General features: G+C 41.8%; 2 protein-coding genes across 2 annotated transcripts in view; both read left to right on the forward strand.

Annotated features, from left to right (window-relative positions):
• The first annotated feature begins 365 nt into the window (after positions 1–365).
• LOC135091364 (NADH dehydrogenase [ubiquinone] 1 alpha subcomplex subunit 12-like) lies at positions 366–2,648 on the forward strand. The gene is made up of 4 exons (XM_063988948.1): positions 366–524; positions 1,123–1,205; positions 1,477–1,592; positions 1,989–2,648. Exons 1-4 carry the CDS (start codon positions 430–432, stop codon positions 2,115–2,117), a joined length of 423 nt encoding a protein of 140 aa, XP_063845018.1. The 5' UTR covers positions 366–429; the 3' UTR covers positions 2,118–2,648.
• A 10,615-nt stretch (positions 2,649–13,263) lies between these two features.
• Positions 13,264–18,330, forward strand: part of LOC135091366 (uncharacterized) — a 40,335-nt gene continuing 35,268 nt past the window's right edge. The window contains exon 1 of the mRNA XM_063988949.1: positions 13,264–13,380. Coding sequence (XP_063845019.1) covers positions 13,279–13,380 — 102 coding nt within the window. The 5' untranslated portion in view covers positions 13,264–13,278. The remainder of the gene's footprint in view (positions 13,381–18,330) is intronic.

An 18,330-nucleotide genomic window follows, 5' to 3' on the forward strand; every position in this document is an offset into this window, starting at 1 on the left:
TTATGCTTTTATTCATTATATATGATTGTTGTAATTTCTCTGGTGTCTAGATTCAGTGTTACGAGTCATGTGGATGTTACAGGGGATGATAATAAGGGGGGAAAAAATGATGTTAGTGATATTGTATGTAAAATATTTGTTAAAGATCTAAAAATTAATATTGTATGTTTTCTTATAGTTTAAATATAAAGAACGATGCGTGGAAAATACTTGTAGATAGTTTTATTTTTTTATGCTCATAACCCCTCTAAATTTAACTTCATATTAACCTACATGCATAAAAAAATATGGAAAACTGTGAAATAATATAATTAAAATAAAAAAAAAACATTTTAACGCAATCATTCTCAACTTAGATGCTATTTGATCTACCACTACCACCACCACCGCCGCCGCCGTCAGCAGCTGACCACCACAACCACTACAACTATGGCCTCTTATTTCGGGATCGACAAAATATTCAAGGCCCTTAGGATCATTAGGGACCATGGGGGCATCAGGGCGTCTCTATACCAGCTATACAGGTGAGGCAGGGGTTGCGGGGCGGGCGGGGAGGAGAGAGAAGGTAGGAGAGGTCCTGGAGATATAGCAATATTTACCGGACAATATTTATACCTTACAAAACCTCAGAGTGTCCACATGAAGGCAGTCTGATAATAAATAAGGGATGTGTGTACTCTTTGCAGCTATTATTTGTTTGGTATTGGAAAAATTTGCCCTGTATTGGAAATTTAAACCTTGGAGTAGTTGTGAGGTAATTAAACTCAATTTGTAGGGTGTAATGTCGGTTCGTGGCCGCTAGAGACAGATTAAAGCATACCTTTTCATCCGTCAATCTTACCTCTAGTTGATTCTTGTGTTTTTCTCGGCAAATACTGAAATATCATTGGCGTTTTATCCATGAGTCAGATTAGGTTAGGTTTAGATTGATGCATTTTATTTATTTCACTGCAGATCCCCTAACTTGCTCTCTCTCTCTCTCTCTCTCTCTCTCTCTCTCTCTCTCTCTCTCTCTCTCTCTCTCTCTCTCTCTCTCTCTCTCTCTCTCTCTCTCTCTCTCTCTCTCTCTCTCTCTCTCTCTCTCTGCTGTATGAAGTGTTAATTGTAGGTGTGTCTCTGCAGGGTGGATGACCTGAAGGATGGCACTTTGGTGGGTGAAGATGCTATGGGCAACAAATACTATGAAAACAAACAGCTGACTTTGGGTGAGTGTATGATAAGTCTCTCTCTCTCTCTCTCTCTCTCTCTCTCTCTCTCTCTCTCTCTCTCTCTCTCTCTCTCTCTCTCTCTCTCTCTCTCTCTCTCTCTCTCTCTCTCTCTCTCTCTCTCTCTCTCTTTCTCTAAAAAGTTTTCAGATCTAAATACATCCTCCACTTTTCCTCCATTTCCAATCTCCATTCTTTTCTTGCTTTTTTCCTTTTTTCTCTGCTACCATCACCACCATCACCACCACCACAGTCACCATTCTACCCCCAGGCCGCAATCGGTGGGTCATCTACAACCCGAGTGTCGGCACTGACTACGACGGCTCCATGGTGCCAGCCGAGTGGTTTGGCTGGCTGCACCACAAGACTGACCAGCCCCCAACCAAGGTAAGGTCACTTCACTGTACAGGATGGGGGATCACGGGGCAGAAGGGGGTGGGGAGGGTGAGGAGTGGAGACGACAGATGAGGGAGTGTGGTAGTGCAGGAGGATTTTGCAGGAGTAGGAAGTTGAGGTGTAGGAAGGGATGATACACAGATATTAAATAAGAAGGGGAAGAATTGTCCACACACACACACACACACTTATGTCATTAAAGAATACAAAACTTATTGGACGTAATGTAGTATTGTATTTCATTACACATATTCAACTCTTGCATGGCTCCTTGACCCAATAGATGCATTCTGTTCAATAAATAACTATTATATCGGTGTTTGTATTGTTTGCATATCTTTTAATTGACCACCCTGGTAACCTAATGTGCCCCCCTCAATGTTGCAGGTGGCCCCCACTTCCTATGGCTGGCAGAGTGGACACCAAATGAACGTGACAGGCACTGCAGATGCTTACATGCCCTACAGCACCACCAAGCCCAAGGTGGAGGCATGGACTCCTCCCAAGGCAGCATAGAACTTAGCCCTTCATCTCACACTCTCATCCTATCCCTCTCTACCAAGACTAGACTTAGACTGGGTGGTTTGCTGTGTTCCTTGGTGTTGTCTACCAGCTGTCCTCAGAGTTCTGTGTAGGATAAGTAGGATAAGGAGGAGAAAGAAAGGGTGATTGGTAAAATTTTTGTATTGTCTGTGGAAAAATTCTTTGAAGCATTTTTAGGTGATGAAGAGATGCTGTGTTGCATTGTGTTGTGTGCTGTGCCAGAATGAGGAAGTAATTGACAGATGTGTATATGAAGAATAGGCTGAAGGCAAGTCTAGCACCAAACTGATCTAACCTAGAACTGACAATCACCCAAGACTGATATGACTGCATAAACTACTATTTGTCATCAAAGCAGAAAAGATACTGTTGTTTTCTTTGGTGGTGATTGTCCTACATGGAGAGTTGAAGGATGCTGGCTATGACAACTAACAGATAAAAGGAAAATTGCAAATGTAAATATGTACAATAAAAATAATAAAATGGTTTATGTTAAAAACTTTACACATGTATTTACTTACCTATTATGTGTGTGGTATGTGTGTGTGTGTGTGTGTATTTATAACATTATATATATTTCATATCTATGCTCAAGAACTGTCCTATGGGAATTGTTGAGACAGAACATCCATCTACGTATTTCTGTCCTTGAATTGTACTACTTCACAGTGTGGAGGTACAAAAATGATCAGAAATTCAGTAGCTTGGTCCAATCATTCCCACTGTGTACAGCATTTTCCCTCAATCTGAAGTCCTCTGATCTGAAAATCTTATAAAACCTGTTAATCTCAGATCTGAGAGATTCCTAGCAGCTCTGAGGACTTGAAGACCAGGAAGACTAAACAGAAGAAAGGAGACCAGTTTGTTATTTGATTCCTCACCATAATTGTACGTACATAAAAGAAAAAAAAAAAGAAAAAGAAAGAAAATTAAGTTTCCACATACACCATAATAAAGACATGTTCCTTACTTAAAACTGAAATGTAGGTATTATCTACACACCACTCCTGAGAACCCAAAAGAATATTTAAAGAATATTTCACATATGTACAATGGTTCTTTAAGTAAGGAACATATCCCTATATAATCAGATAAAAGATTTGAGATTGAAAATGTTTAAAATTTTTTTCTTAATTAAGGTAATGACCCATAAAAAATGATCCCCTACGGTGATCCCCTGCGGGCGTCACCGTAGGGGGTCGCGAAAGGGAGGTACCGTACAGCTTCGCGAAAGGGTGACAACGTAGGGCGTCGCCAAAGGGCGGCACCGTAGGGCGTCGACAAAGGGTGGCACCATAGGGCGTCGCCAAAAGGCGGCAACGTAGGAAGTCGCTACACTTGTCCATTGATATAATCTTTCTCTATCAATGTTTCACTTCTACTTTTCAGGATCTAAAATGTTACAGTTCAGAGAGAAATCATTTTATCGCAAAAGTTTTCGTATTTTTATCCATGTTCAGACCTTAAAAATAAATATAACTAAATAAAGTTATAAATAATTCAATGTCAACATTTTGATTTGATAATGCATAACATGTTCCTTACTTAAAAATAAGACATTGTGCGTGTGTTGAATATTCTTTTGTGCTCGTAGGAACGCTGCATAGATAACAATATTTAACATAAAGTGTGTGTATTACTCATTTGCTGGCCTCGCAACACAACCATCCCGTGTGTGTGTGTGTGTGTGTGTGTGTCTATATATAGTATAATGTCCACGGCACATACATGCATGACCCAAAACCAAGCTCAGAATCCACAGCCTCAAGGACGGTGTGTGGTGGGGGGGAGGGGCGGGGAAGCAGTAAGCCTTCCCTCAATGCACAATCTGGGTGGGGGGCGGGGACACGATCTGCGGCTGTTTGCCCGAAGGATTAAAGAGTTGGACACTGAGCTTTTAATTCTTGAACCTGTTTGTCTGAGTCCGCCGTTATCGACCGACCCAGCTCTTAAACCAAGGTCAGAAAAATACGGCTGGATGTTGCAATACTGCGCTCCTTGTAAGATGGACGGCAAGAAAACCTGAAGATGTTATCGAGACCGCTTGGAGCTTTTATGACAGGACGCGGGCCGAGCAGGACTGACGGGAGAAATCGTGGACGAAAACTTGAAATTGGGTAAATAAAAGGTAAATACACGAAGCATTATTAAATCCCACGGCAACGTTTCCAATTTCTCAATATTAGTTCTCGTCTCACATCCAACGCAGACGAGAGAGAGAGAGAGAGAGAGAGAGAGAGAGAGAGAGAGAGAGAGAGAGAGAGAGGGGCATTCTGGCTCAGGCACAGATTATAGCGCAAGATTAGAAAGAAATCCATGGAGGTATTGGGTTTCTCCGCGGCGACCAGATCATATGAGGCGGCGAGGCAGCGTGCAGGCGGCGGCGTGATGGTGGTGGTGGCGGTGGCGAGGGCAGCCCAACGCATGCCAACCTTATCACCACTGTAAATCGTATATAGACTAATACTACAACTGAGAGGGAAAGAGAGAGAGAGGGGGGGGGATTATGGGTAAGAAAGGGAGGATATGTGGTCTTCTTGGGGTGAAATTAAATAGTAATGGACGGAAAAAAGAAAAGTTAAATGAAGGATGAATGTTTGCATGTATTTGGCTAAGAAAAGAAGGAAAACAGAACAGGAAAAAAATGAACGGAGTGGCATGAGAGAGAGAGAGAGAGAGAGAGAGAGAGAGAGAGAGAGAGAGAGAGAGAGAGAGAGAGAGAGAGTGGGTAGACTGATAGGACAAACGCCATTATCTTCAACACACCTTCCCAGAAACTCCCCGTCATCACTATCATCATCATTATTCTCACAACCACCCACGCCATCCGCCAACAACCAAGGGAGAAAGACGCGAAAAAAAAAAAAAGGAAAAAAAGAATGAAACTCCCACACACTTGAATGTCACCACTTAAGGGCGAACTACTGTAAACTTTGCTAGCAGAAATAGCCGAAAGTGACGGGCAGCCTGCATTCTTAAACTTTTCGCCCTCTTTCCATGACTGTTTACAAAGGCCACAGATATGATAAGCCGTACACAAGATAGTTTTCCCGTTAACAATGTAGAAATCTTGTTAATATATCACTAGAACCATAAAAGCACCCTTAAAACTCTTTATGAAAAAACATCCTCGTATTTTGAAACGTTTCTTTCTCAACATGATTATTTTTAAGGCCACAGATATGAGTAGCCGGGTTCACAAGATAGTTTTTCCTGTTAACAATGCAGAAATCTTGTTAATCTGTCATTAAAACCATAAAAACCCCCTTAAAACTCTTGTAACTTATTAAAAACATCCTCGTATTTTGAAACGCTTCTTTCTCAACATGATTATTTTTGAGGCCAGAAATGATAAGCCGTACACAAGACAGTTCTTCCTGTTAACTATGTATAAATCTTGTTAATCTGTCACTAAAACCATAAAAGCACCCTTAAAAGTCAGTACCACTTGAAGTAGAACCTTTAGAATGTACTGAGGGTGCGACGCAGAAGTGTTTCAGAACATGACACACAGGCCGGTGAAATATATTGATTCTGCTGCTCCTTATCTCGTCCTCCCGGTGTCCTGTATCGGTACGCGCGGCGGGGGTGCCTGTGTGTACCCTCTATCGCGTCTCCTCTCCAAGTGTGGGACATTTTTTCGTACCCTCCTGGTCACTTTTCAATGGCTTTCCATCTCCAGACATTTTCTTCTCCTCGTGACTTATTTCTTTCAGGTTATTTTCTCTCTTTGTATTTTTTTTTTATATAATTTCCTATCTTTTTCGCCACTTTCCTGTTTATTTACCGAGAAGCTGCATCTAGTGTGGCTTACCTTGTATAATCTAGCTTACCTTAACCTAATATTATAACTTCATCTACTGTGTTGGCTTACCTAACCTAATTTACGAAACATAACCTTACCTTATCTAACCTAGTCTAACCTAACCTAACGTAACCTAACCTAACCTAACCTAACCTAACCTAACGTAACCTAACCTAACGTAACCTAACCTAACATAGTCTAACCTAACCTAACCTAACATACCGTAATCCTATCCACTTTCCTGTTGCATTATCTAATCTAACCTAATTAAACATAATATGATTTTACTTTACTTAATCTAACCTAATTTAATCTACAGTAACAGCCTTCTAATCTAAGCCATTACCTAACCTCACCTTTTTTCCCATAACTTAAACTAACATTTACATTACCTGATCTAATACATCTTAACTTTACTTAATAACTTAACTAACCTAACCCACACTACAAAAAAGCAACAGTTTCATCCTATTATCATAATGTAGTGGTATCAAATCGTTATATCCACAGGGAAATTGTCCACACGGGGGGAAAAAATAATATTAAAAATGCAAAGGGGAAAATATCAGGAAGGGAAATATTCAGAAGAGAAAAATGATTAAGAGGGGAGGAAATGTCCACGAGGAAAAAATGTCAAGGTGGGGAAATGTTTAAGAGGGAAAAAATGTCCATGGGGGAAATACGTTATCGAGGGAAATATGAGTGTGTCCCCGCCCCTCTTCCCTCCACGCACCCTCAGGCCCCCAGCGTCACTGCATCTCCTAAACACTTCAGGCTCACATTGTCACACGCTCTAGACTCTCGAAAAAGACAAGACTCAAAGGCCACAGAGGTGATTAGCACCGTCCTCAGGTTTCCTCCTACTAACAATGCAGAACTCTTGTTAAATCATCAGTTGAATCAGCAGAAAACACCCTTGAAAACCAATATTTTTCAAGACTATATTTTCACGAGGACTGATTTCAAAAGCCACAGAGATGTTTGTTTAGTGGTTCAACGAGATGCTTCGCTAATCACAACTAGAGGTAAGAAATCCGTTACAACAAGGCAATGTAGTGTTTGGGCCCTGTGCAGTGTTTGGGCCCTGTACAGTGTGTTGTCTGTTGTTCTGCAGCATACACGCCTTCTTCAGACATCACAGTGTTAAAAGTCTCGTTATCCTCTCTTAACTATCTAAACAAGCTGCAGCGGAGGTCTTCAGTGCCTTCAAGCGTGTACTCATGATTCTAATGGTACTTCAACAAGAATTCTGCATCATTAACCGTAAAAAAAAAAAAATATTAATGAAACCACGAGTGATCATCTCCGTGACCTTTGAAAACAGTCCTATTTGTCCTATTGAGAACGCAAACCATAGCATTTCAATATACAGGCTTAGATCACCACGTATTCATGCCGTGTTTCCATAATCGTAATAGTTGTGGCTTCCCTCCTCTCGGATCCCAAGTGGCAGCGAGAGGCGCACTTGTGAGTCTTATTACCCTTCCCTCCTCGTTAATCCTCCTTATGTTAGCGACCACTGCCGGCGCCACTCTGCACGGGAAGAGAACCAGGAGACTATGGGTGACTGTGTACTGGCTTGTATATACTTGTGGAAAGGTTGGGATTGTATGGCTGAGTGTATGGTGTAATGACTGTTAGTGATATGATGCGTAATATTCTCTGTCTCTCTCTCTCTCTCTCTCTCTCTCTCTCTCTCTCTCTCTCTCTCTCTCTCTCTACTAATAACCTCAGTCCGTCAATCTGTCAGGAAGCAAACATCACATACATCATACATATCAAATACAGATATGAAAAATACAACTTTGATTTCGGAATTGCTTCAAAATCTTTTCCTCCTTTCTCCTCCCTGGTGATCAGAAGGGAGCGAGCCTTCATTATTCACGCCGACTCTTGCCTTCCTCTACGCCAGGACAGGCCGCAGGAAATGGGAGGTGCAAGGGAACATAAAGGAAGGCAAAAAGGTGAGTGAGTATGCTAAGGTGCTGGGATACTGTGATGACGCAAGAGAAATGAGGAAAGAGGTAAGATGTAGCAGTAGTAGTAGTAGTAGTAGTAGTAGTAGTAGTAGTAGTAGTAGTGGTGGTAGTAGTAGTAGTGGTAGTAGTAGTAGTAGTAGTAGTAGTAGTAGTAGTAGTAGTAGTGGTGGTGATAACAATAACAATAATAATAATAATAATAATAATAATAATAATAATAATGATAATAATAATAATAATAATAATAATAATAGTAACAATAATAATAACAAAAATAAGATACATCTGGCGTCAGTTTCATCTGTTCTCATAAAGCAAGAGTTGATTACGTGCTTTCACCAATAAAACCCAGTCATGAGTGTTTGTTTGTTTGTTTGTTTGTTTATTTGTGTGTGTGTGTGTGTGTGAATTACGTCGATAGTCTGGGAATTATTATTTTTTTCTTTGCAAATTTCTTTCCTCCTTTTTCTTTTGTCTTTTCTTTCCCTCTTCCCCAGTTTCATTAAATGTGTACAGCAGCCTGTGTCGGTTAATAACGAGGGTATTTGTTCTATTTCATTTTCCTCTTTCTCCCTCTCTCCATCCTTTATTTTTTGTTTTCGCGAGTGAAAGAAAGAGGACAGACAGGGAGAAACGCAGGTGTAGACAGACAGACAGACAGACAGACAGACAGACAGTCATCGAGAAACAAAGAGATAGACGCTCCAGAAATTAAATTAAATAGATAAATAAAAAGATAGATAGGAAGAGAAGTAAGTCGATAGATAAATAGATAGATAGATAGATAGATAGATAGATAGGATAGGTAAGTTGGTGGGTAGTTGATAGACAGACAGAGAAATACAGACAAAAAGGGAGACAAATATATAACTAAACACCATGGAATAAGATATCATAAAAAATAAATAAAATAAATAAATAAATAAATAAAAAGAAAAGATCCAAGCTGAACAGAACCTCGCCTACACGCCGCGGCTGTTTGGGGAAAAGCTTGAGCGTCACAGCAGAGGGAAAACCCAGTGATGCTGTACCAGTATGTGTAGGCTGCTGAGGTCAAACATTTCGGCGTCCATCTCTATCACATTTAACAAACTCTAGTGGAGGATGTCAAGTTTTACAAGGGTGCGTCTTTTTTCTTTTTTTTCTTCTTTTTTTCTTGTTGGTTCTAGTGATGATTTTAACAAGGGCTTTTCATTATCAGTAGTGAACATGAGAATGGTGCTGGTTGTCGCTGTGGTCTTTGATTATTGTCGTCTTGAAAGCCAACAGCGTTTAAGAATATGGGTTTTCCAATTGTTTTCTTTTTTTTTCTTTTCTTTCTTTTCTTTTATTTCTTTTCTTTCTTTTTTTTTTTTTTTTTAATCTTCTAGGACTATTGTTATTCTGAAACGATTCTGCACCGCACCCCGACTACTTTTAAAAAGCTGTAGTTCAAGTTATACGGGATTTTAAGTGTTCTAAGGGCAGACTGACAAGATTTCTACATTATTAACAAGAAAAACACTCTTGGTAACCTGCTAAACATCTCTGTGGCCTTTGAAATTAGTTAGGATGAGAAAATGAAGCGATTTTAAGGTAGTTTTTAGGGTTCTAGTGACAGATTGATAAGGTTTCTACACTGCTAACAGGAGAAAGACTCTTGAGAACCTGGCTATACATGTGTGGCCTTTGAAAATAGTAAGGGCGAGAGAATTAAGCGATTTTAAGGTTGTTTTTAGGGTTCTAGTGACAGATTGATAACATTTCTACACTGCTAACAGGAAAAAGACTCTTGAGAACCTGTGGCCTTTCAAAATAGTAAGGGCGAGAGAATTAAGCGATTTTAAGGTTGTTTTTAGGGTTCTAGTGACAGATTGATAACATTTCTACATTACTAACAGGAGAAAGACTCTTGAGAACCTGAGTAAACATCTGTGGCCTTTAAAAATAGTCGTGGTGCGAGAGGGCAAAGCGTTTCGGGCCCTGGATCAGCTTAGCCCGCAACGACTAGAGTGAAGCAGATCGAATATATTTTATCGCTCCTCGTGACTCCCAGCGGACCTGCCAGCCTTGAAGGTTTCCAGGAAGTAGCACAATTATTGGCACCACTGCGGGACTTGGTGTAACACATCGCCGGGACAACGTACCGTGATAACGCTGCGCCACACCTGGAGCTGAGCGTACCAGAGCTGGCCCAGTACACCACAACAGACGGGGATGTGGTGTGTGACGATGCTTTGCTCTGGACCTTCACTTTCCTCCTTCCTCATTCTCCTATTATTGCTTGTCTTCCTATTCCTCTTTCTATTCTTGCTTATCTTCCCATTCCTGATCCAATTACTGCTTATCTTCCCATTCCTCATGCTGTTCTTGCTTATCTTCCCATTCCTGATGCAATTACTGCTTATCTTCCCATTTCTCATCCTATTCTTGCTTATCTTCCCATTCCTCATCCTATTCTTGCTTATCTTCCCATTCCTCATCCTATTCTTGCTTATCTTCTCATTCCTAATCTTATTCTTGCTTATCTTCTCATTCCTCATCTTATTCGTGCTTATCTTCCCATTCCTTATCCTATTCTTACTAATCTTCTCATTCCTTATCTTATTCTTGCTTATCTTCTCATTCCTCATCTTATTCGTGCTTATCTTCCCATTCCTTATCCTATTCTTACTAATCTTCTCATTCCTTATCTTATTCTTGCTTATCTTCCCATTCCTCATCTTATTCGTGCTTATCTTCCCATTCCTCATCTTATTCGTGCTTATTTTCCCATTCCTCATCCTCTACAGCAGCTGTTGTTAAAGTTTTCATAAGCAACCCCGTATGGAACTTTTCAATCTTCACGACCCCACAGTAAGAAAATGAACTGTGGCCCATAAACTTTATTTTCAAGAGATATTAAACGTGTGTTCCATTTTTATCTAAGAATGAACTAAGTACACGTAATCACTGACCGACTGGTAGGCTGTTTCTTTTTCGGTGGCGGGTCCAGACTTATCACGCAAAAAAGACAGGGCCGCTACCCTCCACCACACCACTCCCCAGCGCACGCGTTTGGTGAAAGAAGCGGTACCTGTCAGAACCATCACTAGGTGGGTCCAGTGCGGGGAGGGGCAGGGGGTGGGGGAGAGGATGAACGGGCATTACGTAATTAAATTCTGATTGGAATGTAAAGAAATGCATATCAATTTAATGGGAAAATAATTTAGTGTATACATAACATAAGCGAAAAAAAAAAAAGATTAATGTTAGCTTATCCAACGCACGCATGCACGCACACACACACACACACACACACACACACACACACACACATACAGAGATAACCGTGTGTGTATATTTAAGTCTCCCAAAAATTATGACACACACACACACACATAATAGGTTAATCCAAGCCGAGGGATAAAAAAACTCAAATGTATGTAGAGGTGTAAGAATGCTAACTGCTATTTCACTTAAGAAAACCACATACACTGAGAGCATAACCCTTTTTTCTGCGTCCCCGCCACCCATTAAAATTGATCTGGTGCCCTTCAGTTTGAGAACCGCTGTTTTATATTCATCAGCTCCTTGTCTTTTAACTTTCTACTTCCAATGCAGTCCTCGTCCCGGTTTTCATCTTTCATCTCCTCCTCCTCCTCCTCCTCCTCCTCCTCCTCCTCTTCCTCCTATCCCTTTCCCCTTTCACTGCTTATCTTCCGCCTCCCTCGTCTTGTCACTCTTTCATTCCCCCTTCCATGCCTTACTCTCTCTTATCTTCATTCTTTCTTCCTCTCTTCTCTCCTCATTCACTGCACCTTGCTTCCCAATTGCTCTTCTCCTTTTCTTTCACTCCGCCATCTTTTCTTCGCTACTTCCTTTTAAATTTGTCTTCGTCTTCTTTCGTTCATTACTGTTCCGAGTTCCTGGTGCATGATCTTGGCTTCTTCTTCTTCTTCTTCTTCTTCTTCTTCTTCTTCTTCATAATCTCTAGCAAGGCATTCCTCCACCTTCTCCTCCTTCTCCTTCTTCTTCTCCTCCTCCTCCTTCTCTTCCATAATCATCGTCATTCCTCTGTTATCTCCTACTTTTATCTCCTCCTCCTCATTCTCCAAGTCACTTCTTCATCTCCTCCTCGTCTCCTCGTCTTCCTTCATGTCACTCCTTCACCTCCTCCTCCTCCACGTCGCTCCATCTCCTCCTCGTCTCCTCGTCTCCTTCTCGCTCGCAAGTAATCGTTGTATACTTTGATGCAGTTCGGGAGTTGCCTAATTACAGTCTTGAATGAGTGTGGCGGTGAGGCAGCGGCGGAGGCGGTGGCGGCGGCGGTGGTGGTGGCAGCGGCAGCACTTCCCTTCTCTCTCAGCCCACCGCCATCTCTCCTCCTCCTCCTCCTCCTTCTCCTCCGGTTGCCTAATTACGTGCTCTCCTAGGGGCTTCACGCACGCTGCCCCTGTGGGTGGTAGCGAGGCGAGGAGTGGTCTTGGTTTGGGTTGGGTGGTGGTGGTGGTGGTGGTGGTTCTTGTTCTTCGTTTTATTGTTGTTGTTGTTCTCTTCTTGTTATTTTTTTCTTATCCTTCTTTTTTTCTTGTTTTCCATCTTCTTCTTCTTCTTCTTGTGGTGGTGGTGGTGGTGGTGGTGATGGTGGTGACAGTAATTTCCTTACCTGCATAATTTTTCTCTAATTACTGGAAGCCAGCTATTAAATCTGTTTGCATGAATTTCTGCTTTATGACACTCGAGGTTATTGCTGAATACGTGGGAGGAAGCGACTGTGGAGGAGGCGGAGGAGGAGGAGGAGGAGGAGGAGGAGAAGGAAGAGGAGGAGGAGGAGGAGGAGGAGATTAGGATTTAAGTCGGAATGACAGACAGACACAACGACCTGGATTCCTCAAGTAGATAATTACCACCACCACCACCACCACCACTGCCATAACAACCACCACCACCACCACCAGGAGCAGCGAGCATTGCGTCATATGCACGCCTCCAGCTGGCTGCGCGAGGCTGGCGAAGGGACGAAAGCAGGGACGAAAAAAAAGAAAAAAAAAAGAAAGCTAGAGAGAGAGAGAGAGAGAGAGAGAGAGAGAGAGAGAGAGAGAGAGAGAGAGAGAGAGAGAGAGAGAGAGAGAGAGAGAGAGAGAGAGATAAAAACACAGGACCCTCCACTTTGACTTCCTGACGAAGGCCCTGGTGGGGGGGAGAGGGGAGGGAAGGCCAGGAGGTAGCATGCCAGCCTACCCCCGACACTTCCTGCCCCACCACCACCACCACCACCACTGCCATGTCCCAGGGCACAAGGGACACACACACACACACACACACACACACACACACACACACACACACACGGACACATGAGCAAGATAAGAAGGTCGTCCCACGCCACATGCGCGGCCGCTGGGGAGGGAGGACGCGACGCCCGCCTCACTCATTCCCCTCCGTGACTCCCTGTGGTGAAGGTCCTCCAGCAGCGCCTCGCTCCACTCCGGTACTCACTCCCCCATGTTCTCACTCGCCCGTGTCCCTTTTAACTTAGTCCCTCTCCTCTAACTTGTCTTGCCTTTCATTCTAGCATCGTTTTCCATTATAAAGTTAAACAGTCCTTTTTTTTCTATCTCTTTTTCCAGTCCATGTTCTCACCCGCCCGTGTCCCTTTTAACTTAGTCCCTCTCCTCTAACTTGTCTTGCCTTTCATTCTAGCATCGTTTTCCATTATAAAGTTGAACAATCTTTTTTTTTTTTCTATCTCTTTTTCCACTCCTCCATGTCCTCACCCGCTCGTGTCCCCTGCAACTTAGCCACTCGCCTCTAACTTGTTCTTCCTTTATAAAATTATACAGTCTCTATCTTTTTCTTTCAAGTCACTCCTCCGTGTCCCTCGTAACTCAGTCCCCCTCCTTTCCTGGGTTGCTGTACGTTATTGTCCTTACAGCCCCCAAAGCAGCACCGTTCTCCCTTTTCAATTACTCTCTCATGTCCTTCCCAGTGTCTCTTGTAACTCAGCCTCGCGCCTCTTCTGATTTGCTACCCTTAGTTTTACAGCTCTTCAGAGTAGCATAACACTCCAGTAGTCACTCCCCCCGTGCCGCTGACTGTCCTTTATAAAGCTACACTCGTTCCTTTTTCCTACTCAATCTCCCTGTGTCTTTTATAACTTAGCCCTTCTCTCCCTGCTTACTGTACTTGATTGGCCTTACAATGTTCTCTACTCTGCTAGTCATTCCTCTCCTTGGCCGTGTCTTCTCTTGACTGTTTATTGTAGTGAAGGTTATTGTGATTCTGTATGGCCCTTCTTTGCTCTCCTACTCCCTTCCTCTTGTGTCTTTAATTGTAGTCTTTATTATTTCTCTCTACCGTCTCCTCTTTTGACTTTATATTGTAGGTATGGTTGTTATAACTCTGTGTACTCTTTCTTTACTCTTCTATTTCCTTCTTCTGTTTCTGTTCTTTATTATTTACTCTTTCTGATTGGGGGGTAATGAGGGGTACTTCTAAAGCTGTCTTGAATCCTTGGCATGTTCCTGTAAAAGTTTAGGTTAAGTTTAGGTCCCAGGAGTGTGTCTTTTGTTCTCTTCAGTACTTTGGTAGTTTTTTAAAAGTGAGTTCTGAGTCCATCCCTTCCCTGACTGAATGGAAGCTGCTACAACTTGAATTAAGTTTATGTTGTCTTTCTCTTGTGTTGTTCTCCTGTTCCCTGTCATGCCTCAGTGGTTTTCTATTTGTGTTCTTTACTGAATCCTCGAAAACTTGGGGAGCTTAGTCAATTCCTTCCTACACACACACACACACACACACACACACACACACACACATACACACGAAAAAAAAAATCTTTAGTTCCTTCCTCTTATGACAAACTTAGATTTTTGTTGTTTCAGAGTTTCTCTCTCTCTCTCTCTCTCTCTCTCTCTCTCTCTCTCTCTCTCTCTCTCTCTCTCTCTCTCTCTCTCTCTCTCTCTCTCTCTCTCTCTCTCTCTCTCTCTCTCTCTCTCCCCATGTTCATTTCATCCCTTTCAAATCCTGGTCTGTTTCTTCCTACGAAAAAATATCTTTAGTCCTTTCCTCTTATGACAAACTTAGATATATAGAATCTGTTCATTTTTTCCCTTCTCCCCGTCTCCCCATGTTTATTTCGTGCCTTTCAAATCTTCGTCCATTTTTTCCTTCACATACACACAAATATGAAAAATTGTCTTTAGTCACTCTCTTTTATGACAAATTTAGAGCTATGGAGTCTGTACATTTTTTTTTTCTTTTTCTCCCCCGTTTCCTCAAGTTCATTTCGTGCCTTTCAGATTTTCGTCCGTTTTTTTTCTTCACATACACACAAACATATGAAAAATTGTCTTTAGTCACTCCCTCTTATGACAAACTTATATTTATGGAGTCTACAGTTTTATTTATTCATTTTTTTTTCTCTTCGTCTCCCCATGTTCCTTTCGTTCACCTCAAATCTTACTTCTCTCCATTCCTTGACTGATTACAACAAGGCATTCCCAAAACAGGCTCAGATTCCTCGCGTGTCTGTAAATCTTATAGTGAGCTTGTGTTCCTGCCGCGTCTGTATGAGTATATATTGTCCTTGTTGTGTCCTTGTTACGTCCTTGTTACTTCCTTATTGTTTTGCTATGTCCTTGTAATTTTCTTGTCGTGTCCTTGTTATATCATTGGTGTGTCCTTCAGTTCCTCAGCCATTGATCACCTTCCCTTTGTGCAAATTATCGACATTAGTTCTTTACATTTTAGGATATTTAGCTTCCCTTTCCTTATCATGTGGTGTTTGTGCCCTTGTCTTGTTCCCAGATACCCAAATCAAGGCGTTATAGTATCAGATTCCTTCCTTCTGCTTCTACTGCTTCCAAACACCAATTTCAATAGCTTAGGGCGTTCAGTCTCCCCCTTGGTGTTGCGTCGTGTTCGTGTCCTTGTCATGTCCTCAAGTCACAACTGAGACCGGCTCGCTCCTCTAATTAATAAGTTTTTGACGAAGGTTCCAAAGTTGGCGGCCCTTCCCTCCCGTGCCCTGGTCGTGTCCGCCTCGCGTGGTTACACTTTTTCATATTCGTGTGCTTCTCAGTCACTCTGCATCTGTTCCTTCCTTAAAAACAGGATAAGATAACTACATTAAATCCGTGCATGGAATTCCTCGGAAGGTTTGGGATTACTGGTGCCCTCCGCCAACTGAAATTGAGATATGATGGATGACTTTAATACGTCAGACTGGGCACATGCGTCTTGAGATTCCTTTCGGTCTTTGAAGCTTCCGATACTTCCCCTAACTTTGTATAGTTAACATCTCTTCAATGACATAGTTAGGTAGCCTTGCCTGAGCCGTTTTCCGAAAATGTCAATATGAAAACGGTAATAATATCGAAACATAAGCTGTGTTCGGTAAATCTGTGAAGCAAATCAACAAGTTATTTACAAGATATGATTATTTCAATATATATTCCTCGTTTTCACACTTTTCTGAAGCGTTAATACTTTGATACTGTAATTATTATTTCCCCACTGATAGTTAATAAATTCAGCTTAATGCAACGATGATCGACGATGTGAATGAAAAATCTTGTATAAGGAAAAAAGTGAAATTGAGAAGGCATCACAAACGCACCAATCAGCGGCTTGGCCTGAAGAGAAGCAGGCGTGGCTTCTACACGAGCCTGACCTGCGGCGCTACAATTAACAACGTACAAAAAAAGAACCTCTAAAAAATATTCCTGACTGACGATCTTTTTCGATTGTACCTGTGAGTGAAAAGAACCTGATGCTTGTAGTAGTAATGACATAATACTGACAACCTAAGAATTAACGCGGTGTAAAAAGAACCTCTACTCGTTATTTCTTTATAAGTAACGGCAAAAAGTATCTAATAACTGTGAGATAATGTAAGAATTAATAAGAGAACGTCAAAGCATATTGTGACATGGTAAATGAGAGGCATGATAGGAAACAGAACAAATAATAAGTAAATAAAAAATAATAATAATCGGTTTTACAAGAGGAAGGTAGGCCTACACGTGACAGTCCCTGTATGAAACTTTCCTTCTTCTATGTAAGAGAGAAAAAATACTGTGATCTAGTAATTGCGAGATATAAAAGGAACCGAAGCAAGTAATCAGCTAAAAGAAAACGAAAACCTGACGGGTGATAAGAGAAGCCAGTCAGTGTATGAGAACTAACTTTTATATGAGAGGCTCTGGTCTTGGGATACAGAAACTTAGCAAAAATGGTCCACTGAGATGGCAGGCCCTAAAGGAGAGAGCCAAAAGGATTACCCAACATTGGTGAAGTGTCAAATCCTTCTTACATCCACCTCTCATCCCTCTCCATTACCCAATCTTCTTTTAAAGCTCCCCATTGACCCGGCACTAACAGCTTGAGTACTGAGCCTATTCCATCCATCTAAAATCCCAAACATATATCACTACTACTACTACTGCTACTACTACTACTGATAACCAAGTCTATTCCATTCATCCAGCAGAGTCTGAGTAACGTAGAAGCAATAGTTATACAGTGTGATTGGAGAAAAGGAACGATACGCGATGTAATGAAGCACCTGATAAGAGAGTGTACGTAAGATGTCTCTACAACACCAATCCGGTCATTGGGTAGTTAGTGTTGCAGTTAGTTGATAATCCTGTAGACCTATTGAAAGAAAGTTAAAGAGAGAGAAGGAAGGAAGGTAAGAAGGGAGGAAAATAGGAAGGAAGGAAGGAAGGAAGGAAGGAGAGAAAGAAAGAAAGGAAAGAAAGAAAGAAAGAAAAAAGGAAGAGAAAGGAAAGAAAGAACGAAGGAAATTTCTCTCTCTCTCTCTCTCTCTCTCTCTCTCTCTCTCTCTCTCTCTCTCTCTCTCTCTCTCTGCAAACAATTTTCCCCGGAGCTCTGAACGCTAGCAAAGGAAGATGCTGCCGGTAAAGGATTCAAGACTTCCAATTTGTGTCACATCCTCGTGTCTTCAACTCAGCAGGTCTTCCGTCCATCCTGCTCCCTCTGAACACAGCGCCCTCTCGCCCCACCACCCTTGATTACAAATGTACCGTAAAAAAGACATAACCATATTTCTAGACCACGCGTAGCTACGGAAACACTCACACACACACACGCACACACACATTGCTCTCCTTCCCTCTCGTTCCTTGAAAACACTAGAGTTAATAAGTAAGGAATCCAGCAAACATCTTTTCATTTATTTTTTTTCTTCTTATTGTTAATTAGTGGGTTGTTTTGGTACTCGTTGTACTCGTAATATACGTAGCGGTGATAAAGCGTGGCTGTTGTGTTAAAGTAATGTAGTGTGGGTGTAGGAGTGTGGTGGTGGTGGTGGTGGTGGTGGTGGTGGTGGTGCTACTAATACTATTACCACAACCGTCACAAACATCACAACTACCATGACCACCACCACCACCACCACCACTCCCCCCCTCCTCCTCCT

The sequence above is a fragment of the Scylla paramamosain genome, chromosome 37 (assembly GCF_035594125.1).
Source record: "Scylla paramamosain isolate STU-SP2022 chromosome 37, ASM3559412v1, whole genome shotgun sequence".
NCBI lineage: Eukaryota > Metazoa > Arthropoda > Malacostraca > Decapoda > Portunidae > Scylla > Scylla paramamosain.

Bases quoted from the DNA above. Each gene is read 5' to 3' on its own strand.
- LOC135091364 (XM_063988948.1), top strand. From the start codon at position 430: ATGGCCTCTTATTTCGGGATCGACAAAATATTCAAGGCCCTTAGGATC. The intron at 525-1,122 runs GTGAGGCAGGGG...GTGTCTCTGCAG, and splicing joins TCTCTATACCAGCTATACAG to GGTGGATGACCTGAAGGATG. The intron at 1,206-1,476 runs GTGAGTGTATGA...TTCTACCCCCAG, and splicing joins AAACAAACAGCTGACTTTGG to GCCGCAATCGGTGGGTCATC.